Here is a 25,144-nt window from a genome sequence, read left to right as displayed (position 1 = left end):
ATGTTTTTTTTCTGTCACCAAAATTCTTTCAGATGACTTCTTTTTTCGGGTCCCCCAGGGAGAAGTCAACCCAGTACCCCCAAGTATCAGAGGGAAATGAAGGCACAGATAAGGCAGTGTCTTACTCAGGCTTGTAGAGAGGACGAATGTGAGAGCAGGAATTGGAAGGAAGTCCTGCCTGCTGTTCTGAGGCACTGATGCTCTCACTACCCCACCCACTACTCAGGTGCTTTCCCATCCCCATTTCACAGCAGGCAAAATTGAAGCCAGAGAACTAAAGCCACTTGTCTCGGGGGTTCAGTGGACAGTTGCAATCTCCTGACCTTGTGATCTGCCTGCCTTGGCCTCCCAAAGTGCTGGGATTACAGGCATGAGCCACTGCACCTGGCCAGTTTTTTTTTTTTTTTTAAATCAGAGTTCATAAGGCCTGTATACCAATTGCCTCCACACAATAACAATGATATGATGGCATTAAACATAACAATTTCTGGATCTTACAATGACCACAACTGGGAGTAGAGAAAAATAAATCTGTAGTGATGAAGAGGATGCAGGGCAGTCAGCCAGGCCCCTTCCTTTGCTTCCAGACATTACCCTTGGGGTGCACATGGTTAGGATTGATCATCAGCAAAATCACAAATTCCTCCATGCCAGCCGGGCGCAGTGGTTCACGCTTGTAATCCCAGCACTTTGGGAGGCCGAGGCGGGTGGATCACGAGGTCAGGAGATCGAGACCACGGTGAAACCCCGTCTGTACTAAAAATACAAAAAATTAGCCGGGCGTGGTGGCGGGCGCCTGTAGTCCCAGCTACTCGGGGAGGCTGAGGCAGGAGAATGGCGTGAACCCGGGAGGCGGAGCTCGCAGTGAGCCGAGATTGCGCCACTGCACTCCAGCCTGGGCGACGGAGCGAGACTCTGTCTCAAAAAAAAAACAACAACAACAAAAAACAAATTCCTCCATGCCATGGGTCGTCAAAGCACTGGCTGTTAAAGCCTCGAGCACCGAGAACCTGCTCTGTATAAAGTGCTGTATTCAGTCTAGCACAGGCACGGTAAACCCATGGCACAGTACAATGGCTGTGATTAAGAAGGGGAGGAGGGGCATAGGGGAGAAGAGGAAGATCATTGTAATGCAGGGGAAGCTTTCATGAGGTTTGGTCTCGGCAGCCAGGGTCATTGGTTTGGTTGTGGTAATCATAAGGGATCTTTTCAATTAAGTGGCCCACATCAGCTAAAACTGGTTAAGCAGAGGAGCAAAGGTATTGGTTCACTTACCTAAAAGGCCAGGCATGCCTGGATCTAGGGGCTCAAGCCTTGTTGTCGCCATCTTGTCCTGGCTCCTCCATGTGGGCTTTGCTCTCTGCGGCTGTTACCTTCATTCAGGTGTGCACCTCCTGTGCGGTGGCAGGATGATTGCTGACAGCCCTAGGCTTCCTCTCAGCAATCCTCATGGAAAGAGAGAGTCCTTCCTCTCACATGCCAGCAGAAGTCCAGGGATTGGCTCAATGCCCATGCACGACTGTGGCCCTTGGGGTGGAATTCATAGACTGGACAGGTCTGATAAATGGTCCCACTCCTTGAGCTGGGAGGGAGGGAAGGAGAGAGACATTAGCTTCACTCAAATCATATGAATTACAGGTTGGTGGGAGAAGGAAAATCAGAAGAAGGGGACTTGATGCTGGGCAGGCAAAACTCACACATGTCCCCGGGTCCAGGTCTTAGACCTTCCTCTGACTCACCATTAATTAGTCTATGGCTTGATGGGAAGGAAGGTCCATTTTAACCCCTGTCTCTGGGTCAGCACTGTCCAGTTGCACTTCCTGCAATGATGGCGATGTTCATTAATTGGCAGTGTCCAGTGCAGTAGCCACTAGCCACATGTGGCTAATGAGCACTTGAAATGAGGTTAGCACTACTGAGGAACTGTATTTTTTTTTTTTTTTTTTTTTTGAGGCGGAGTCTCGCTTTGTCGCCCAGGCTGGAGTGCAGTGGTGCAATCTCGGCTCACTGCAAGCTCCGCCTCCCGGGTTCACACCATTCTCCTGCCTCAGCCTCTCCGAGTAGCTGGGACTACAGGCGCCCGCCACCACGCCCGGCTAATTTTTTTTTTTGTATTTTTAGTAGAGACGGGGTTTCACCGTGGTCTTGATCTCCTGACCTCGTGATCCGCCCGCCTCGGCCTCCCAAAGTGCTGGGATTACAAGCGTGAGCCACCGTGCCCGGCCGAGGAACTGTATTTTTAATGTTAGGTAATTTTATTAATAATTACATTTAAATGTAAATTCTACATGTGGCTCAAGGCTACCTAACTGGACAGAGCAGCTCTTAGTGGAGGACGTATCATAGGAGGTAGTTCTCTGGGAAGCAAGAGCTGGTTTTGTGTAGGAGAGTTGGGCAGAGGGCTAAATGAAGCTCCAAAGACCAGGACGATGATCTGGGTCAGGGTGTGGAGGAGGAGAAGAGGGAGTTTGGACATGAAGAGAGAGAGAGGAGGGAGAAAGAAACACAGAGAGTCCTTTATTGGTGGCATCATTTGGGAGTCCTTAACTTGAGAAGATAGTTTTTCCATCTAATATATGGACCAGATATGTACCAGGAAGAAACAAAATCACAACTGACCCTGTTATAAAAGCGAATTAAGGGGAACTCCATAACACGTTGTTACATTTGATCTAAATGTCCAACTGTAAAAAAGCAACCATTGCCTGAAGTGCCACATGAGCTACACAGAGATGAAAAGAAAAATTAAATGTTGTGCAGGTTGTTTAAAAAAATGCTGTGTAGGCTGGGCCCGGTGGCTCACACCTGTAATCCCAGCACTTTGGGAGGCTGAGGTGGGCGGATCACGAGGTCAGGAGATGGAGACCATCCTGGCTAACACGGTGGAACCCCGTCTCTATTAAAAATACAAAAAATTAGCCAGGCGTGGTGGCGGGTGCGTAGTCCCAGCTACTCGGGAGGCTGAGGCGGGAGAATGGCGTGAACCCGGGAGGCGGAGCTTCCGGTGAGTCGAGATCCGCCACGGCACTCCAGCCTGGGCGACAGAGCGAGACTACTCCGTCTCAAGAAAAAAAAGAAAAAAATGCTGTGTTAACTTGTGTGACTGAGTGCAATTAAAGGCATTTGGCAGAAATGACATCAGGCAAATAGAATGAACTTGTAAAGGCAGAGTCTGGCCACAGCTTTGTGAATCTAGGGCTGGTTCATGACCAGCCTCTCAGTGAGCTGTGTGATGGGTGTTTCATCATGCTCCCTGTCCCTAGGTGGGTGCAGGAGGGTGTGGGGACCACTGTGTGTTGACACTTTCAGAGCTTAAGTCCTCATGGTGGTCACAAGCCTGATTTCCACCGGGGGTGGTTGTTGGTGAAGGCAGACTCCCCTCCTGCCCAACTACAGCTGGGACACCTGGCTTTCTTGGACTTGGTCAGTTGCCTGGATTTGTTCACCAGGCATTCCTGGAGGACCTGCCATGCACTTGGCATCCTGATGGGCTTTGAGAACTGGGCAGGAAGAAAAGAGAGGCACAAAGCTTGGCTCCTAGCCCTGAGATTTGCCTAGTTCCCTGGCCCTCACCATTCCTCTCCCCCATCACTCAAGCCATTTGTTCATCCCCTGAAGACTTAGCTCCCACCCAGGAGCAGAGATTAAAGTGAGCATTCTGGAGCCAGACTGCCCAGGTATATGTCAAGCCCATGGTAAGTGCCTGGCATACAAGGTGCTCAAAAAGAAAAAAAAAAATTATTTTGCTAATTTAGAGAAACAACAGGTATATAGCAGAAAGAAGAAGGGCATTAGAGTAGGTGTAGCTGACCTGGATTGAAACCTGGGCCAGGCAACTATGTGGTGTGTGTATTTGGACAGAGTTCTCAGTCTCTCTATCTGTAAAGTGGGATGGTGGAACCTCACATGATTGTCATGAAGACTCAGTTGTACCGTATTTTTTAAGGGCCTAACATCAGGCAGGCTTCAATAATCGTGGCTGCTCTGATGGGCCAGAGGGCAAGCAAGGTTGCTGTGAGTGTGGAGCAGGCCAGGGAAGAGGGTCTTGTGGGTTGTATATGTGCCCAAGGTGAGCCACCAGTTTCAAATTCAGCCTCGATTCATGTTAGGCCCAGGTGTCATTCAAACGTTTTTACCATAAAAAACCCACCCAAACTTTGGAGTTCACACTGGCACCATCTTGCCAGCAAATCTTCTGCCCAGCTCAGTGACTGGGGGCTCCTACTGCTTCTGAGGGGACCCAAGGAGAGACAGAGCAGCATCTTAAAACAATCAGCATGCCCTAAGATTTGTGTCTACGATCCTTTTTGATTCCATGATCATTTTGGGGGTCCTAAGGCAGTGTGGCCAATTAGACACATCATGAATGGGTTTCACCATCTTGAGTGCTGATGGCATGCCTGGGGCGTTGTTGGGTGTTAGGGCGTGGTAAGAGAAAGCCACTCCTTAGCAAGGAAATCATGGGCGGATATTTTCCATGAGCTCATTCTTCCTGTTCCTCTCCCTCCTGGTGACTCCTCCAGCCAGTTTCCCCAGCGGACAAAAGTGGGGATGCCTTTGGGGAGAGAATAATCCATTTCAATAGAAAAAGCAAGGCGAGTCTCGCGATAACTGCGCAGGCGCGGACCAGAGCGATCTTTTCTGAGGATCCAGTAAGATGGCAGAAGTAGAGCAGAAGAAGAAGCTGACCTTCCGCAAGGTCACCTACCGCGGCGTGGACCTGCTGGACATGTCCTACGGTCCAGCTGCTGGACATGTCCTACGAGCAGCTGATGCCACTGTACAGTGCTTGCCAGCGGCGGTGGCTGAACTGGGGCCTGCGGCGGAAGCAACACTCTCTGCTGAAGCGCCTGCGCGATGCCAAGAAGGAGGCGCCACCCATGGAGAAGCCGTAGTGGTGAAGACGCACCTGCAGGACATGATCTTCCTGCCCGAGATGGTGGGCAGCATGGTCAGCGTCGACAACGGCAATATCTCCAACCAGGTGGAGATCAAGCCCGAGATGATCGGCCACTACTTGGGCGAGTTCTTCATCACCTACAAGCCCATAAAGCACGGCCGGCCTGGCATCGGGGCTACCCACTCCTCCCGCTTCATCCCTCTCAAGCAGTGGCTCAGCTAATAAAGGCGCACATGGTTCCAGTCAAAAAAAAAAAAAAGAAAGAAAAAGGAAGGGGTTCGGAATGCAGTGACTGGAAAGCAAAGCAAGGCCGTGGTGCCACCGTGGGTGTGGGCTTTGGGTGTGGGCTTTTGGGTCACTCATACATGCATGTGTTCCTGGACATGCATTGTGTGCATTGACCTATTCCTGGGCATGAGCCTGAATTCACTCTTGCCCCTTTGTTGGGAAGCAGAAACGTGTGGGATTTCGCAGTTACTTTCTTTTGTCCCCTTTAATCTCTAGTTAATGCTGAGCTTCTGCAGAGCCAGAAGGGTCTTAGGGCCTACTCTGGAAGAGCCTCACTCCCATTCTCCTTATTCCCTGGAGCTCTTCTGGATTTCTAGCCTGTGTCTCTCTTGTTATAATCACAGTTTTCATGTTGTGATCCAGTCTTCGTCTTTGCTCCTTAGAGCTATCTACTGAGCACCTTCTGTGTGTATCATACATGTGGTAGACATGAAGACAGAGTAATGCCGTATCTTAAGAAATGTCACAGTCTTAGGTGGGGACAGAGTTTAATTATGCAGTGCTCAGTGAAAGGTGGATCTGAGTACCTGATGGCAGCATGGAGTCACAAAGGAAGCATTCTAGGCTAGTTTCAGAGGCTGGTGGTCTGAGAAGACGTCGTGCGGTGGGAAGAGGGTTATGCCCATATGAGATGTGAAAAGTGGATGGGAGGCCGGGCGCGGTGGCTCACGCTTGTAATCCCAGCACTTTGGGAGGCCGAGGCGGGTGGATCACGAGGTCAGGAGATCGAGACCATGGTGAAACCCCGTCTCTACTAAAAATACAAAAAAAAAAAAAAATTAGCCGGGCGTAGTGGCGGGCGCCTGTAGTCCCAGCTACTCGGGAGGCTGAGGCAGGAGAATGGTGTGAACCCGGGAGGCGGAGCTTGCAGTGAGCCGAGAGCACGCCACTGCACTCCAGCCTGGGCGACAGAGCGAGACTCCATCTCAAAAAAAAAAAAAAGAAAAGAAAAGTGGATAGGAGAGAGTGTGGCAGGAGAGCCAGGGAATGGATTGAGAGTGGGTTCCCAGTGGAGGGGTGCATATGCAGAGTCCTAAATGTGATCAGGAGCAGGAGCGTAGGGGTAGGAGAGGAAAAGAGTCACCAATGATGAAACTGGAGAGGAAAGTGGCAATTTTAGATGAAGTAAATGCTTTTCACCAGAGTTCAACTGATTTTCTTCCTAAACTGTAACTGAAGCTAAACCATGAATATTGAAGGTAAGTTTTACATTGAGTAAGTTCTTACGTTTTGAATGTAGAAGGAAAAAGTAAATTATGACCGGTTGGCTCTGAGAATCATTGGTCTTGCCATGGCGTATATCTAATTCATTCAAGGTTGGTGTTTCACATAACAGGACAGACACTAATGGATTTTCTGCTTTGTTGTTTCAGCACTTCAGGGAGCATCTGGACAAACTTTTCGCCAAAGGAATTGGAATGTTGGATATAGCTCTGAATGAGGCCTTCAACATTCTGAGTGATGTAAGTTCCTCTTTGATTTGCCTTTCTCATCCCCTGGAGAATAGATGGGTGTTGTTTTAAAAAATTGTGGGCCAGGCTGGGCACTGTGGCTCAGGCCTTTAATCCCAGCACTTTGGGAGGCCGAGGCGGGCGGATCATGAGGTCAGGAGATCAAGACCATCCTGGCTAACACGGTGAAACCCCATCTCTACTGAAAATACAAAAAATTAGCCAGGCGTGGTGGTGGGCTCCTGTAGTCCCAGCTACTCCGGAGGTGGAGGCAGGAGAATGGTGTGAACCCGGGAGGTGGAGCTTGCAGTGAGCCGAGATTGTGCCACTGCAGTCCAGCCTGGGCAACAGAGTGAGACCCTGTCTCAAAAAAAAAAAAAAAAAGGAAAAGAAAAAAAATTGTGGGCCAGCTCTGGCTGACACTGAGCAGATCTATAGGCATGGGACGAGAGAGTGAGACTGGCTGGCCATTTAAGTCATCTAGGGAACCAGATGCCAGCCAGTGAGGTCAAACCATGAGAGCACAGTGGGGAAGAGAGAATGCTAGGGAATGAGACCATGGAAGCAGCAGGAGCCAAATTGAGTAGCGTCGTAGAGACACTAATGAGGGCTTTGACTGTGTGGAGTGGAAAGCCATTGGAGGGTCTAGGCAGAGAATGACATGATCTTGAACTCAACAGCATTTTTCTGGCTGCTGTATTTAGAAGCAACTCTAGGAGGGCAAGGACAATAACAGGGAGGCCATTAAGTTATCTGGGTAAAGATAATGGTGACTTGGACTAGGGAGATAGCAGTGAAGATATTAAGAAGAAGAAAAATAAAAACCACTCTAGGTATTTTAAATAGTAGGAGTTTAATTCGGGCAATTGATGGCATAAGGGATGGAAAAGCTGAGAAACCAGAAAATGAAGCAATCCACAGATTAGCCAGATTAGCATCAGCAGGAGGCATCTCCTCTCTAGGGCAGGGGTACAACAGGCAGGAGGGGTGACATCAGAGCCAAGTCACTGTGGCCATTCAGATGGGCCATTCAGAGGTGTGGAGGACGCTACCCAAGAAGAACTGTGACCATGGAGGGAAGGACCTGTCCTGTGGAAGCTGGAACTATGGAGGAGACACAGTCACTGCCAGAAAATACCTATCCCGAGAGTGTAGAGAAATTGCTTAGAAATATCTTGATTCTTGGCCGGGCACGGTGGCTCAAGCCTGTAATCCCAGCACTTTGGGAGGCCGAGGCGGGCGGATCACGAGGTCAGGAGATCGAGACCATCCTGGCGAACACGGTGAAACCCCGTCTCTACTAAAAATACAAAAAATTAGCCGGGCGTGTTGGCAGGCGCCTGTAGTCCCAGCTACTGGGGAGGCTGAGGCAGGAGAATGGCGTGAACCCGGGAGGCGGAGCTTGCAGTGAGCCGAGATCGCGCCACTGCACTCCAGCCTGGGGGACAGAGCAAGACTCCGTCTCAAAAAAAAAAAAAAAAAAAAAGTCTAAAAAAAAAAAAAAAAAAAAAAAAGAAATATCTTGATTCTTTCCTTGCTTCCTTTCCGCTTTATATGATCCTTGTCAAACTGCTGGGGAGCTTGAGAGCTGTGGTTTGCAGGAAGAAGGCATGGGATAGTCTGAGAACAAACGCACTAAATGGAGCAACATCGCCTTGAGGTGTCAAGCAGGAGACCAGCAGATTCTCCCAAGGCCTTGCTGCTGTTGGTCTCCAGGCAGCTCTGTAGGGCAGGCTGTTGTCATTTTGCAGGTGAGCAAGCAGAGCCCCAGGCAGGTGAGTCATTCACTCCACAGTTCATAACTTGGATTGTGGGTTAGTTATACCTGACTCCAAAACTTGAGTTTTTACTACTCAGCTATACTGGCCTCTCAAGAAAGGCTAGGCCCTAATTTCTAGACTCTCTTTTACCAATAATACCTGTTGCCACGAAGATGACTGTTTAGATCTCAGTCCTGAGCCAGTGTCATGACTGCAGAGGAGAAGAGAAAAATAAGGAGAGAAGGTGCCAAGTCAACTTCCTCAGTACAAATCCAAAGCCCCTTTCACCTCATGAGCTCCAAGGGGCTGTTGGCTACAGGATGTAAACATTTATGTAAGAGTCCGTGTTTTGGACAGTACATCTCTGTTGACAGCAAAGTAATAGTTTTAGTGACACAGCCGGCGAGGACAGAGGACTAGGCTGCCGGACAGGTGCCTTCTTAGGGCTTGGGTCTCTGCATCTCAGCAGGGTCTTTCCAGGTGGTGATATTGAAAAGACCTGCCACAATTTGAAAATTCCCTCTCATTTCCTCTCAAAAACCTAGTGGCCAGAGCAGGGGGAGACTTCTCTGAGCTGTGGAGTCCCTTGTTTGGGAGTCTTCCCTGCAGTGAATTTCTGTTTCCCTGTTCTCTGGCCTAAGTGGTGAAGGAGAAAGGGTTAGGAGATTGTTGTATGGTTAAGTCTGTGCCCTTGGAGTAAGGCAGGTTGGGCTGAGAAGCCTGACTCAGCCAGAGTTTGCTGTGTGGCCTCGAGAAAATGATTGAGTCTCACTCTTATTTTCCTCATCTGTATAATGGGGATAGGAATTGCCCTGCACTGGCCATATAAATTGCAAGGCCCAGTGCAAAATGAAAGTGCAGGGTTTCTTGTTCACAGTTATTGAGAATTTTAAGGTAGTGGTAGCAAAACGTTGAACCAAGTGTGGAGCTTTCTCAGTGTGATCTTGTGCAGCTGTGCATGTCACACACCCATGAGGCGGTCCTGGTGGTCCGTTTCTCGTGGGGTTGAGATTCAGCCTGATGGGGCAGGACCTGGCTCCCTTTCAGCAGTGCTGGGCTGGGTGAGAAGTGCCACCTCGGTGACCACTGAGACCCCAGGTCTCTAGACGCAGCTCCCACTGCAAATGCTTTGGTTCTCCTTGCCCAAGTCATTAGGAGTGTCTGCTCCCCTTCCTCTGTTTTCTGTTCCTTGTCCTGGTACCCTTTCTCTGTCCATCCCTTCCATCTATCACCTTTATTCTCAGACCCTCCTGAGACACTATTTCCCATAGCATGCCCAGTTTAATGCTGGCCTGCCAAGGTACTCCCACATGGGGGTTGTGGTCAAGGTGGGGAGATGCCATCCTCCTCTTGCAGACTTACAAGGTACTTGCGCATATCAAAGGCCTTGAGAAGTCCTGCAGTGAACAAACCTTTAAAAACGTGTTTACCCACACTTACTAACCCAGGAACACTTTATATCATACCATCATCTCTGTATTAGCATCTTGTAGAAGTTACAGCTCACCAACCACATTTTGGGGCATAATATTGTATGCTCCAAGAAGGTGTATTCAGACTTTCACAGGGACTACTAAGACCCAGAGAAATCACCAACACATGGCGGACTTTTTTACCCTGAATCTTTGTGAGGGAAGCATTTTTGAACAGGAAAACCCTCCATACCCCTGTAAAAATGCCTCTGGAGTCTGGTCAGTCAGATAACCAGATGAGCTGAGTATAGATCTTGGAAAGCAAAAAGCCGAATAAATGTTCTTTAAAAAAATACAACGACAGGCCAGGCATGGTGCCTCACACCTGTAATCCCAGCACTTCGGGAGGCCGAGGTGGGCGGATCACCAGAGATCAGGGGTTTGAGACCAGCCTGACCCACATGGTGAAATCCCTTCTCTACTAAAAATACAAAAAAATTAGTGGCAGGTGCCTGTAATCCCAGCTATTCGGGAGGCTGAGGCAGGAGAATCGCTTGAACCCGGGAGGGAGAGGTTGCAGTGAGCTGAGATTGCGCCACTGCACTCCAGCCTGGGTGACAGAGCGAGACGCCATCAAAAAAAAAAAACAAACAAAAAAAAACCCACACACACAACGATAAATGTTACAAAATGTCCCAGCTTGAGATTGGTTGGCAGTTAGCACTATATTTGTTTGAGTGCACATTTATCTCATAGGGAGAAACATTTCGTATGATCTCTCGCCAGTGGGCTTTTAAATAGCTAAACTCTTTGACAAACACAGAGGTGGTTAATCTCCCGTGAAAATGAAGCTTTATCTATTAATATTTTCTACTTCATCAATATGACCTTCAAGTGATATTATTATCTTCCTGTGTGTTATGCCTGCCTTTACAAGTCAATATGAAATAAAAAGTTATTTCTTGAACACACACATACACGCACACGCGTGCGCACGCGCTTAAAATTGTGATTGTGGCTGGAGCTTAGAATGGTTCAGAGGTTACTATAATTAAATGGAGTTAATTCTGTCTTACAGTTACCTGCATTTCAGTTTCGGTATTTGCTCAGATGACTTAAAGGCTTGCAGTTGTTGATACAAGTGGCTTTGAAAGGAGCATTCAAATAAACTTCTAAGCCCCTTCAAGCTATTGATCTCTGCTGCATTCATTAGACTCTGTAAGAACACAGAGGCAGTTTGCTACAGTAGTTAGCATCTACCTTGTCATGTGACAACTGCAATTATCATTTTTGGCGATGAATGTGATCTTTGCAGTGATTACCTTTTAAAATTTTTTCTTAGCCAATTAAATAAAATTCGGTGACATTTCAAAGACTGTTAATCACAACCAAATGCTCTAAATGTCAGGACGCATTGAAAATTTCACTGCTAACTGATGAATCACTGAGCTAATTGTAGTTCATCATCAGGCCCTTGTCATTGTTATTATTATGGAAAACACTTTCATCACTCTCGCTATTCAATAAAAAAAGTTTTAGACAAATATGAAGAGAAAAGATACTACTCATCAAAGCATTTGAATTTAATTGCATTCTTCAAAATTCTCCAGCTACAGATTGCAGCAGAGAATACCAGGGACTCAGCCAGAGCAGAAAGTACTGTTTTTAAATAAACAGCTCCTGGCAGCTCTTTATTCTAGTCCACATTATTCAGATATCTTCTTTTTTCCTCTCTTTCTTTCCATGTGTTTGGGAAAATTTTTCCAGGATGTTTTCAGATGAGTTCATGAACAGTGATCCTAGAGCGTTCTGTTTTTTCCCCTTGAAGCTTTTGTGACCTGAAGCATAGATTACTTTTATGCATTGGCTTGTTGCTGAGTTTATTCAGTGGTGCAAAGGCTGTGTTTAATGCAGTCTCCCTAAAACATCTCCAGGACAACCTGTTGATGAGACCAGGCTACAAGGCTGTTTTTTCTTCTGCAGTAAGGACAGAGTCTTAGCAGCTTCCCAGAGTTGGAAGGACAATGTCCAGATATTTATTGAGACTGAAGTTTGGTTGAAGATCGACCTTTTAATGGGAGATGAGGGAGGGGGCTTGGCTAGGATCAGGTAAGAATCCTAATATTTCTGTTGAGGGTTGGTGAACATAGCAAGGGAAAGATTTTGAGGTCAGGGGTTCAGTCTTAGGGTGTAAATTGTCCTTTGATGCTCTATATTGAAGAATCGGTGGGTCTTTCAAGAAGTTCCTGGAATAAGCAGTGAGGTTATTTGCAAGTTTTACCTTCCTGGGCAAGCATTTTCTGGAATAGTAAGTTATGTTGATAAAGACAGTAGAATAGTGGTCGTGTGGAAAGCTTTGCGGTGTGATAGCGGAGTTTCCAGGTGTTTCTACCTACTAACATGACAGTGTCAGGGGCTGCGTCTGCCCATTAACGCAATTGCACATGTGCAGTCGGAGTTGCAGGAGTGGCTGCCAGGGCCAGGACTAACATGAGGAAAGTGTCTGGGGCACCACATGTAAGGAGCATTCACCCTCAGGATCACAGCCCTGGTGACTCCCCTGTGACCCTGAAACCCTAAAAGGGATGGAGGAAGTAGAGGCAGGAGGAGGAGATTAACACTTTTGGAGCCCCACCACCTATCCATTTGCTCACTGACCTTCCTGTATTACTGAAAGGCCATATTGTGTGCTAAATTGGAGAGTAGATTCTAGAGCTTGTTGGTCTGGATTCAAATCCCAGCTATGTCAGATAGTAGCTGTGTGACCTGGGGCAAGTTAGCTAATCTCTCTGTGCCTTAGTTTCCTACCTGTGAAATAAAGATAACGATAGTGTTGCAAGACTTTTCCTTAGCTCAGCTAAAGACAGGATCCGTGTCACATGGCCACGAAAGTTTAGCTTGCAGAAATTTGAAGAGTAAGAAAAATGGGATTTATTGGGCAAAAAGAGAAAAAAGGGAAACAGGTACTAGTCCTGCTGGTACATGCTTCTTCCCACCTCACAGATTGAATTCCAGGTTCCTCACAGGAAGAGGAGGGACCAGGCTCCTCCCCACTGCAAATGACACAGACTTCTGTGGCTCCATCCCAGTGCACATTCTTCCCAGTGTACAGGCTGGTTGGAGTTTTGCCAAGGAGCCCTTCCCACCTGGCTGTCTCTATAGTACCTACCTCAGAGGTTAGTAAGGATTAAGTAAGTTCGTGTTAATACTCGTAGCCTGGCATATAACAAACATTGAACATTTAACCTGTGGTGTACCAGCCACTTAGGGATGTTCTTCTTATCTTGTCTGTGGAAGAATGAAAGCTCTGGAAGGAAACTTATCCCAGGCACACAGCTGTGTTGCTGAGATGACATCGAGTGCTTTCTCCTATGCCGTGGTACCCTGTGCGTGATTTGAGTTGGCTTTGCTGTGTTTCAGTATGGCTATAAGGCAATTCCATTCATCCATTTATCTATTCATCTACCCAGTTATGTATGGTCTTCTCTCAAGTTACTGCAACTTCAGACTCCACATCAGATGTCTAAGTGCCTGAAGACTAGGCATTAATATCTTTAATTTGAATGCTTTATTAGGTCTCTCATTCACCAGTGGCCAGCCAGCAAAGCCAAGAGTAGCCACCATCCCTCCCCAGTGTCATGGTTCAATAGATTGAACCTGCCAGGCACACTCCCACTCAGTGCCTTTGCACTTAATGTTTGCCCTTCCTGGAATATCTTTCCCTCAGATACTCACATCTCTCAGGTATAATTCAAATGTCACCTTCTCAGTGAGGTCTTCCCTGACTACGGTTTCTAGAATTGCCCCCTCCCATTTCCTATCCTTCTTCGCTTTCTTCTTTCCCCACCCTTAACATCACCATTATCAAACATACAACGTAGTTTACTTATTTACCTTGTTTTTGTATGTCTTCCCAAAGAGAATACGAAGCTACACCAGGGAAGAGATTTTTGTATGTTTCATTCCTAGTGCTGTGTGGGCACTTAGCAAATAATTTTAGAACAAATGAATACACTTTGCAGATTCTAATAGAGAAGGTTTTTACTTACTGAAGGTTGAAGATTTTTTATGTGTTTCCCATCTCGCAGCATTGACATGTAATTGTAGGGATTTTAAAGGACATTGTATTACTTTCAATTGCATCATTAATAGCATTCATTAAGGGAATTTTTCACCCCGATTCCAGGGAAGGACATTCTGCTCTGGCAACCATATTCAGTCACTCTAGCTGCCTACCACTCACAAAGGCTGAGAGCTTCTAAAATCTTATATAAAGCTGAAAGTTGAAGAAGTCTAGGGTTTTACATACCAGTGAGCGCAATCTTAGAACTTCAGCATGCCATACATGCTAACGTATAAACTAATACGTAAGTTTACATGCCAACAATATAAATTTGAAATGAGCCCTTATTAAGAAAATACTTGGGCTTCTCATGTGAATTGTCATGTTACTGACTTTCTCTCTATATGCCTAAAACCTCCTTGATTTTATTATATGCTGCATTCTGTACTCATCAGATCCACCCAAACTAGCCTCATTTAGATTTTGAAAGAGATGTTGTCTCTCAGGTAGCCCGTTGCTCATATAATGTGTTCGTGAAACGTTTCTGTGCCAACTTCTTTGGGCGTATTTGCTAAAACACAGTCCATGCCTGAAGGTAAGAGATGTTGTGCAATCCTAGACTCTTCCTTCCCACCTCCTGTGTATTTTTTGAAATCCCCCTGTGATCTGTATTTGGATCTATTGGGGAAAAAAAAAAGCCAAGCTCGATAAAGTATTTAAACATACTTATTCTGAGCCAAATATGAATGAATATGTCCTGGGGTGCAGCCTCAAGGGGTCCTGAGAGCATATGCCTAAATTGTGGTCATGTTACAGCTTGGTTTTATACATTTAAGGGAGACTGAAGTTACAGGCAAAGACATAATACACATAAGGTATACATTGGTTCAGCCTGGAAAGGCAAGACATTTCAAAGGGATGGAGGCACTTACAGGTCATAGGTGGATTCAAAGATTTCTGACTGGCAATCGGTTGAAAGAATTAAGCTTTGCATAAAGAGTTGAAGTCAGCAGAAAGAAATCCTTGAGTTAAGAGGGACGTGGAAGCCAGGGTTTTGTTATGTAGATGAAGCCTCTTAAGTGGCAGGCTTCAGAGAGAATAGATGGCAAATATCTCTTTTCAGACCTTAAAAGATTTTAGTTAAATCTCTCCTGGATTAGGAAAAGACCTAGAAAGGGAAGGAAATTCTCTAGAGAATGCAAATATCCCCCACAGGAGAAGACTTTATATGGCCATTTCCAAATAAGTTAAATAAATATATTTTGGAGTAAAATACCTTGATTTCCTTCAGGGCCTACTATCTGCCTTTCAGTGCTATGCCAGAGTCAGGTTGGAATTTTGTATATTATTGCTACAAAGAGTCTGTTTTGTCAGTCTTATGATTGTGGTTTTAACATTAGTGCTGATCAGTTCTCCCAAAACTCCAAAGGGAGGGGGTATAACCAGGCATGTCTGACCCATCCCTCACTTCCTGGCATGGCCTGAAGTACTTTTTCAGATTTCTTTGGGATTCCCTTGGCCAACGGTAAGGTCTGTTTGGTTGGTTGGAGGGCTTAGAATTTTATTTTTGGCTTAAAGATCCAATTTGTCAGAGCAAATGTGGTGATCTGTGTGGAAAGACTTTTTGTGTAGGTTGTTTTGGTGGTGGACAGTGTGCTGTCATTTTAAAAGGCTTCTTTAGTCCCAGGTCTCATGTCTCTGATTTTTCACTGATACACAGAATTCTCTGATGTGTATACTATTTTGAACTTATTTCTTTCTCCAGTTCAACCACACGGGACAAGGAAGTATCTGCAGTCAGGCCATCATGCTCATAACTGATGGGGCGGTGGACACCTATGATACAATCTTTGCGAAATACAATTGGCCAGATCGAAAGGTAAGTTGATGCTGATCTTGTCTGTGCAGTGGACTCCATTGAGAATCTTTACTGTAATCTCCAGCTTGTCCATGAGTAAGTGCCTCATGTAGACTTAATCTCATAATGATCTATGGTTTCTCAGCCTTGTGTTTTTTGGTTGACCAAAACTGAAGACTGGCTTTTCTTGTTTTCAAAAATGAAACTTTTGGAGGAGAGAAGAAACTTGTAAAGACATATTGGACGTATTCTGTGAAAAGATTCGTTGTTAAGTGTGCTTCATCCATATTGGGCTGTGCTTTTCTTTATTTTTATTTTCCCTTGAGGCAGAGCTTCATGTTGGGCCCAGCATCTATAGAATGGTGAAATCAGTCATGGTAGCCCTGCAGGCCTCTCCTTTACATATTGTGTTTGTTTAGTTCCTCCCATGGCCCCCATTACCACTCAGAAACTTCTCTCTATCCCCCACTACTGTTCCTCACCATTGTCAGAACTTGTCTGTTCTCTATTCTGATCCTGTCTTTGCTTTCCAAGTTGACAGTTATTAACCTTTTGAGGCCATTGTGAGGTTATTAATTGACTGATATTAATATTTTTGGTGTATTCTGAGTGCCTGAACTCAGAGTTTTCTCAAGCTGTTATCTTGCCTGAGTTCCCTGGGGAGATCCTTAAAATTATGTATACCTGTATCCTACCCCACCCCTCCAGCAGCAAAATCTCTGGGGATGTGGTTCAGTAATCCATGTTTTTAACAAGTTTCTCAGTGGGCACCAGCCAGTAGACTGACAATTGGTGGTCACTGTCTCACCTAAATGGTGGAATTTTAGCAGGGAAAAGACATCAAAGTGGGTGCTGTTCTGGGGGTATCACAAAGGTGTTTTTCTACTACATGTGCCAGTAGTGTTGTCCTGACTGTCTCTATAGGTACACGAGTCAGTCCAGGCCAAGTCCGTACTGCATTATCTGTTTTGCATACTTAATTTCTGGGAATTAAACTAATTAAACACACTGGTAAAAAGAAACAGGAGACAAATGACAGCTGTGTCCTCAACTCTATCTAGGGAGCACATACTCTGAACATGAGATGGGAGGTGTCATTCTATATTCCCTTAGTCACTGTTGGTCCACACCTATCATTGGCATCTCACCTCACCAAGTGTGAGCCTGGTCTTTAAGACTACATACATTTTGTGCAACATGGTCCCCAAATGGGTGCCAACTCCTTCCCCTGCCAACCAGTCTTGAAAAGAGCCATCACCTCTGAAGCTGGAGAAAAAGCTGGCGGTGCTGAGCTGACTGAGTATGTGGGATTCTGAGATGTCTCCTGCCCAGAGGATATCCAGGAATAAATTTGATCAACCATAAACACTGAGTTCAGTCCAACCCTTGAAGTAGATGGAGGTTCACTCTTAGACAAGGTTATATTAGATGTCAGCAGTATTTCATGTGGTAACTTCCAGAGACAGGTAGAGGCCCGAATTAGTTCATAATAAACATACATGATGTGAAAGGAGGAGGCTGCTTGACACAATTGCACCTCTTTAGCACACGGCCCAGTGCTGAGCGTCTGGCAGGGCCTAATGCACAGCCCTGCCGGGTGGCTGAGTGACTGAGGGAGCTAAGAGGGAGGCTCCAGTATAAGTAAACATGAGTAGGGCCATGGACATTTTGCAGCCAGATAGAATGTTCACAGATGACATCTCAAATCATGGTGAAGGATATTTTGCATTATTTAGAGCCATTTATAAAAGCAGAAGAAAGTGAAGGGGAGTTTTAATAAGCAGCTCTATGAACAGCAAGTTTTTTCATGTGAGTCTCACATGTTGTATCACGTGAATCTTTCCCACTTGGTGACATTCATTGGATAGCATTTACCCAAGAATATTGGTATTTAAATGCCCTGTCCTTACTTGTAGAGGCATAGGATGAGGGCTGCAAAGTCCTAATTCTCCAGACAAAACACAAATTTCAGTGTATCTTTCCAAATGAGTAGTATTCATTTTAGGCCAGATGCGTTCTTGGATTAATTGAAACCAGAATTCTGGAAATTTCAACATTACTTAAAGCAGTTTCATCTACTTATCAAGTATTATCAAGCAGAAGTGGATTTTCTTTCTGTAGCAAAAGGGTCTTCTTTTATGATTACAAGTTAACAGCAGTCTTTCTTCCCCTCTGCCCTGTTCTGGAGAGTTCCACGACATTCTTATACATATACATTCTCTTCTTTATGAACTTCCATGTGAAGGTGCAGGTAATAAACTCGCATAAAAACCCAATACGACTCAGCATTGTGTTAAAGTGAGATGATGAGCAATGTCTGAGCAGTCATCTTTCTCCATTATTTTGAATGTTAGCTATTCAGTAGAGAGTTGTGCCATGTTGTAATTGACAATCTTCAAGATTGTAAAAATGGGAAATGGGTTCAGGAGAGAAAAAAATGATCTCAAGGCTGGAATGTGATTCCCATAAAACAGTAGTTCTCAAACTTGAGTGAGCTTCAGGATCACCCAGAGGGCTTGTTCCTCTACAACTTCTGATGCAGTAGATCTGAGTGAGGCTGAGAGTTTGCATTTCTAACTAGTTCCTGAGTGCTGCGGAGGCTGCTGGTGGGGAACCACACTTGTGGAACTACTGCCACAAGAAATAGCCCAAAGAGTAGGGTTTAGATACTCTACAGGCTTTTCCATATTGCTGCGCTCTATTGACTTTTACAAGGACCCATTTCCTCAGTTTAATTCAGTGCACAGGTGTGTGTTTCTTGGTTCATGTTCTGTCTTAAAAACTGTCAATTACCAATCAACATTAAAAGTCAATATATTTGTATTAGTCCATTTTTACACTGCTGTAAAGAACTGCCTGAGAGTAGGTAATTTATAAAGAAAAGAAGTTTAATTGACTCACAATTGTGCATGGCTGGGAGGCCTCAGGAAACTTACAATCATGGCAGAAGGGGAAGCAGGCACATCTTACATGGCGGCAGGTGAGAGAGTGAGTGAAGGGGAAAGAGCCTCTTATGAAACCATTAAATCTCATGAGAATTCATTCACTATCATGAGAACTGCATGGGGGAACCACTCCCATGATCCAATCACCTCCCACCAGGTAGCTCCCTCAACATCTGGGGATTACAATTCAAGATGAGATTTGGGTGGGGACACGGAGCCAAACCATATCATTATTCTATAAAATTTTAAAGTTGTAGTTTCTCTCATAATGGATTACACCTGGCACTTTGGGGCCAACATTCCTATATGACAAGGCTGCTGCTGGAGCTGAGCAGCAGCTGTCCCCATTAGGCAGCAATGCATGCTTCCTTTGGACATGACCCTCGTCACTACTCTTCATTTCCTCTCAGCCCACTTCACTCATATGGTTTCCCTCCCACAGGTGTGGAGTTCCTGACCACTGCTCTAGGGGAACAGGTACTTGCTGTTCCCCAGCCTCCGGGGATTTGTTCCCTTCTCTTAGGTTTGCCCGGAGCCTTCCCTCTTCTCCTCCAGCCAGAGGCCATTTGTCCTTGCCTGAGCCCTAAACTCAAAACTCCCTAGGAACTGTCTTAAGGAAGTATAGCTTTGTGTCCAGTACAATAATTATTTCTGGACCTGTCTTTCATCTTCATTCTTTGGTAAGTCCAAGAGAGCAGGTTCTCTAATTCTGAGCAATCCTACTACCTTTCACTATATCCCATCCTGCCAAGAAGTGTGGTGTAGAGGGCCCAGGGTACCTGCCTGAGCCCTTCCCCCTAGTGTTTATATCCTGTGTAATCTCTTTACCTTCTGTGTGGGCAGGACCTGTGGCTTGCTTTTAACCAATGGAATCTCGTATAGGTGAAGGGTTGTGTTTCAAGTCAGTTGATTTTTGAGTTAATCAGAAGGGGTATTATCCTGGGTGGGCAGGTCTGTCTTTCTTTCTTTCTTTCTTTCTTTCTTTCTTTCTTTCTTTCTTTCTTTCTTTCTTTCTTTCTTTCTTTCTTTCTTTCTTTCTTTCTTTCTTTCCTTTCCTTTCCTTTCCTTTCCTTTCTTTCTTTTCTTTCTTTCTTTTCTTTCTTTCTCTTAATCTTTTAAGTTCTGGGATATATGTGCAGATTGTGCAGGTTTTTTACATAGGTAAACATGTGCCATGGTGGTTTACTGTACAGATCATTCTATTACCCAGGTATTAAGCCCAGCATCCATTAGCTATTCTTCTTGATGCTCTCCCACCCCACAAAGGTGCCCAGTATGTGTTGTTTGCCCCCATGTGTCCATGTGTTCTCATCATTTAGGGAACATGTGGTTTGGTTTTCTCTTCCTGCATTAGTTTGCTGAGGATAATGGCTTCCAACTCTAACCATGTCCCTCCAAAGGATGTGATCTTGTTCCTTTTTATGGCTGCACAGTGGTATATGTACCACATTTTCTGTATCCAGTCTATCACTGATGGGCATTTAGGTCAATTCCATGACTTTGCTATTGTAAATAGTGCTGCAGTGAACATACACATGCATGTTATCTTTATAATAGAATGATTTATATTCCTTTGGGCATATACCCAGTGATGGGATTGCTGGGTCAAATGGTATTTCTGCCTCTAGCTCTTTGAGGAATCACCACATGGTCTTCCACAATGGTTGAACTAATTTACACTCCTGGGTGGGCCTTATTTAATTGAGAATCCTGGAAAGAGGGACTAGACCCTCCACGAGGGCAGAGAGACTCTCCCTGATGGTGTGATGAAGCCTTTATGGCCAGAAACTACAGGCAGCCTTGAATGTGAGAGTGGCTTCCAGCTGACAGCCAGAAAAAGGCTGGACCCTCAGTCTTATAGCAAAAAGAAATGAATTCTGCCAACAATCTAGGTGAGCTTGGAGGCAGATTCTTCCCCAGGCAAGCCTGCAGATGAAAACACAGCCCAGTTAGCACCTTGATTGCAGACTTGTAGGATCATGAGCAGAGGACCCAGCTTGTTTGTGCCCCAACTCCTGACCCACAAAAACTGTGAGATAATAATAACTGTTCTGTTTTAAGCCACTACATTTATGATCATGTGTTATGTAGCAGTAGAAAACTAACACAAGAAGCAAGGAAAAGGGAGAAAGGGAAGGAAATTACTTACATAGCAATGCTATAAAGCATCCCCAAGTCTAGTGGCTTAAAATAACAATAATTTATTATTTCTTGTGATTCTGTGGGTTAACTAGGTGGTAGTTCTATTTCACATGGTATCAGGTGGGGTCCCTGGTGAAGCTAGGAGCTTGACTGTCTGCCTCAGTTCTCCTCTCCATGGGCTTTCTCTCCATGTGGTGTCTCATCCTCCAAGGCAACCCTGTGTGTCCACTGTCCTCAGTACAGTAGCCTGGATTACCTTACAGTGTAGCAGCTGGGTTCCAAGAAAGGGAAAGCAGAAGGAAGTTGGGGAACAGACCAGGGGAGCGTTTGTGTGTCATTTGTAAAAGCTGCCTACCATCCAACAGGGCCTTGCTCCAAGCAACTGCTTAATAAAGCATTTTAGAGTGAGTTGGAAGAAGGAATGCATTATTGGTGATTTTAACTGTGAGCCTATGAAGGCAGCATCATGATTGCTTATGCAATGTGTCCCTTGCCAGTATTTCATTTCTGAGAGCAGAAATGAGGAGCTGTTTATTCGTTTATTAGATGCCATTTACTTTTGCCTAATATCCATTGGTTATGACTTAACAGCAGCTCTTACACACTTGGAATAAAATATGAACTCCAATATGAGAGGAACTCGTTCCAGGACCTGCTCAAGAAATAAAGCTGCATTCACTTAAATTAGAAAAATGGCTATGCCCACCATATATGTAGTTGCTCTTCCAGGTGAACTAAAAAAAAGGAAAAGTCATGGAATTATTTATCATTACCTCCTGCTGATGCACAAGACAGAGAAGCAATAGCTGGATAGGTAAGAAAATGATTAACCAGGTTATTTAAAGGAGAGGTTGGCAAACTGTGGTCCCTGTGCCAAATCTGGCCCATTGCCTGCTTTTGCAGCTTATGAGTTATGAATGATTTTCACATTTTTAAATGTTCAAAGAAACAATATTTCATGACATGAGAACATTATATAGAATTCAAATTTCAGTGTCCACAAGTAAGGTATTATTTTGACATAGTCATACCCATTTGTTTACTATTGTCTATGGCTGATGGCAGAATTGAGTAGTTGTGACAAAGACCAGATGGCCCATGAAGCCTAAAAAATTTACTATCAAGCCCTTTAAGAATATGTTTTCCCACCACTAATCTAAAGGAACCTTTTAAAAATTTAGACCAACCAGCATATTGCTGAAAGTCATTGAGATACCCTCAGAATTTCATGACTGCTGAATTCAACAGAAGATGGTAATGACGGTTTTTCCCTATTTTTCCACTGCTTTTTTCTACTTGAATACATGATTGTGTTAGTCCATTCTGCGTTAGCATAAAGGAACACCTGCAGTTGGGTAATTAAGAAAAGAGGTGTATATGGCACATAGATCTGCTGGATGTACAAGAAATATGGTGCCAGCACCTGCTCTGCTTCTGTTGAGGGCCTCATGCTGTTTCCACTACTGGCAGAAGGTGAAGGAGGAGCAGGTATGTCACATGGTGAGAGAGGAGGAGGCAAGAGGGAGAAAAGGGGTAGGGCCAGGCTGTTTTTAACGATCGGCTCTCACATGAACTATTAGAATGAGAACTCAGTCATTACCGTGGGGCAGCACCAAGCCAGTCATGGAGGATCCACCCCCATGACCCAAACACCTCCCACCAGGTCCCACATCCAACATTGGTGGTCAAATTCCAACATGAGATTTGTAGGGGGCAAACATCCAAACTATATCAGTTACACTAGCCAGATAATAAATGGTGGAGGGCTGGGAGACTTGATGCCAAATACTCCTTTTCATGCTGGAGCTTCTCTTACCAAAATGTTTAGTGGCCATTTCTCCTTTTCTGTAATGAGTAGTTCTCTTTTCTTTCCCTCTCTCCTTGCTTCTCCATCAGTGCTACCATCAAGACTGGGATATCTTACATGGTGATGGGGTTGCTTAGAGGTAGAGTAGGCTGCCAGGCTGCCCAGCGTTGGCCTGGAATGTTGGAATGTAGGGTCTTTATAAATGCTAGACTTGACTGCCCCTTGAACCTGGTTTTGGTGGTGACATGGACACAGGACAGAATTTCACAGCTTTCAGGTCACTGTGGTAACAGGGAACAAACACCCTGGAGAGAAATTAGGCTCCCTCTGCAGAGGCTTGGGAAATCAGAGACTCCCTATCTCAGTCAGCTTGGGCTGCTATGATAAAATATCAATGACTGGGTGGCTTATAAACAATAGGAATTTATTGCTCACAGTCCTGGAGGCTGGAAGTCTGAGATCAGGGTGCCAGCATGGTAAAGCTCTTTTTGAGGCCCCTCTTTTGGGTTGCAGACTGCTGCCTTCTCTTGGTATCCTCACATGGCATTGAGTCAAATGAGGAAGCAAGCTCTCTCATGAGTCTTATAAGGACACTAATCCCATTCATGAGGGCTCCACCCTTATGACCTCATCTAATCCTAATTACTTCCCAAAGGCCCGAACTCCTAATACCATAACAATGCAGGCTAGGATTTCAACATACGAATCTTTGGGAGACACATTCAGTCCATAACACTGTCTGTTACTATGGGGGCAGAGTTGACCTATCCATAAATTAATAACCCTTATTTTGCCTTGTGTTACCCTTTAGGGAGTGAGGATTTGGCCTGTAACTGTCAAATAACAGAGCTCATCCTAATTGTTTCTACTGTAGGTCAAATAATGACATACTGCCTAGGTGTGCAGGTGGATGGTGACCCATCCACACCTGTTAGATGTCACTGCATAAACTGACCCTCACCTCATTGTGTTTTGAGCCACAGAAGCAGTACTAGAATGTTCTACTTCGTCTTCATTTCCCTGAACCTGAATTTTCCTCAATGAGCTAATTTTTTTTTTAGGGTGATATTTCAAACAATTGTAGGGTAGCTTGTTTTTTTGTTTTTTGTTTTTGTTTGTTTGTTTGTTTGAGATGGAGTCTTGCTCTGTCACCCAGGCTGGAGTGCAGTGGTGTGATCTTGGCTAACTGCAACCTCCGCCTCCTGGGTTCAAGTGATTACTCATGCCTCAGCCTCCCGAGTAGCTAGGATTACAGGCAGGCACCACCTCACTCGGCTAATTTTCTTTTTTTTTTAAACAGAGTCTTGCTCTGTTGCCCAGGCTGGAGTGTAGTGGTGCATGTTCTTGACTCACTGCAACCTTCGCCTCCTGGGTTCAAGTGATTCTTCTGCCTCAGCCTCCCCAGTAGCTGGGATTACACGTGTGTGCCACCACACCCAGCTAATTTTTATATTTTTTAGTAGAGATGAGGTTTCACCATATTGGCCAGGCTGGTCTTGAACTCCTGACCTCAAGTGATCCACCTGCCTCGGCCTCCCAAAGTGCTACAATTATAGGTGTGAGCCACCGTGCCAGGCCTACATTTTGTGTTTTTTATAGAGATGGGGTTTCACCATGTTGGCCAGGCTAGTTTCGAACTCCTGGCCTCAAGTGTTCCACCTGCCTCAGTCTCCCAAAGTGCTAGGATTACAGGCCTGAGCCACTGTGCCTGGCCCTCAATGAGAGAATGTTTTAAACCAATTGCTTATACCCAATTTATAAAACAATACTAATGATACCTAATTCCTACTGAATGCTGAGTGTCAGAGACTGTTCTAAATGCTCCATATGTATCTAATTCTCACAGAAACCTCATGAGAAGTATACTATCATTATCCCCTTTCACAGTTGAGGAAACTGAGGCATGAAGAGGCTACATTCAGGATTCCCTGACTAGCATTTGGTGGACCTGAAATGACCACTCCAGCACTCAAATGCTGAGCCTAGACCCTTAACCAGGATGCAGACATCTTGAGAACAAAACAAGGTAAAATGACCATAGGTCAGAGGAAGAGCTGTCCACACTCTGTACATTGTCATCGGGACAGTAAGTCCTTTTCCTTGGCCTCCCGCCCCCAAGTACAGGAGGGTCTGCAGAATGTCAGCAACTCGTTGATCTCAGAACCCACTGGGGCTACAGTCAGAGAGCAGGAGAACAGCAAATTGTGGGGCCTCAGGATGAGGCTCTCTAGGTGTGATTAAATGATTTTCCTCTTCTAAAAGGACAGGAGAACGTCAAAGATGAATGCGATTTCAGTGCTGTGTACTGTGCGTTTCATTTTCAGTTATCTCGAGAAAAAAAAGAGCAAGGATGGTAGCTTTGAGGCCATGTGAGAGGCTCAGGGCTGCTGGAGGATCCTTGGTAGCCTGGTGAGGACTGCAAGGAAGGCAGAAGCAGCTCTTGGTTTGAGGATAAAGGGATGCCCTTGATCATGGAATGGCTTAGGGGACCTGGCTCAGGGCACTTTTGGAACTCTTG

At 45.3% G+C, this 25,144-nt stretch overlaps 1 protein-coding gene across 1 annotated transcript in view; it reads left to right on the top strand.

Annotated features, from left to right (window-relative positions):
- Window positions 1-25,144, top strand: part of CACNA2D3 (calcium voltage-gated channel auxiliary subunit alpha2delta 3) — a 961,034-nt gene that overhangs the window by 495,766 nt on the left and 440,124 nt on the right. The window contains 2 exon segments of the mRNA XM_058443425.1: window positions 6,562-6,651; window positions 15,640-15,753. Coding sequence (XP_058299408.1) covers window positions 6,562-6,651; window positions 15,640-15,753 — 204 coding nt within the window.

This window comes from Hylobates moloch, unplaced genomic scaffold (assembly GCF_009828535.3).
Source record: "Hylobates moloch isolate HMO894 unplaced genomic scaffold, HMol_V3 SCAFFOLD_8, whole genome shotgun sequence".
NCBI classification, from domain to species: Eukaryota; Metazoa; Chordata; class Mammalia; order Primates; family Hylobatidae; genus Hylobates; species Hylobates moloch.
This window is presented reverse-complemented; position numbering and strand designations above follow the sequence as displayed.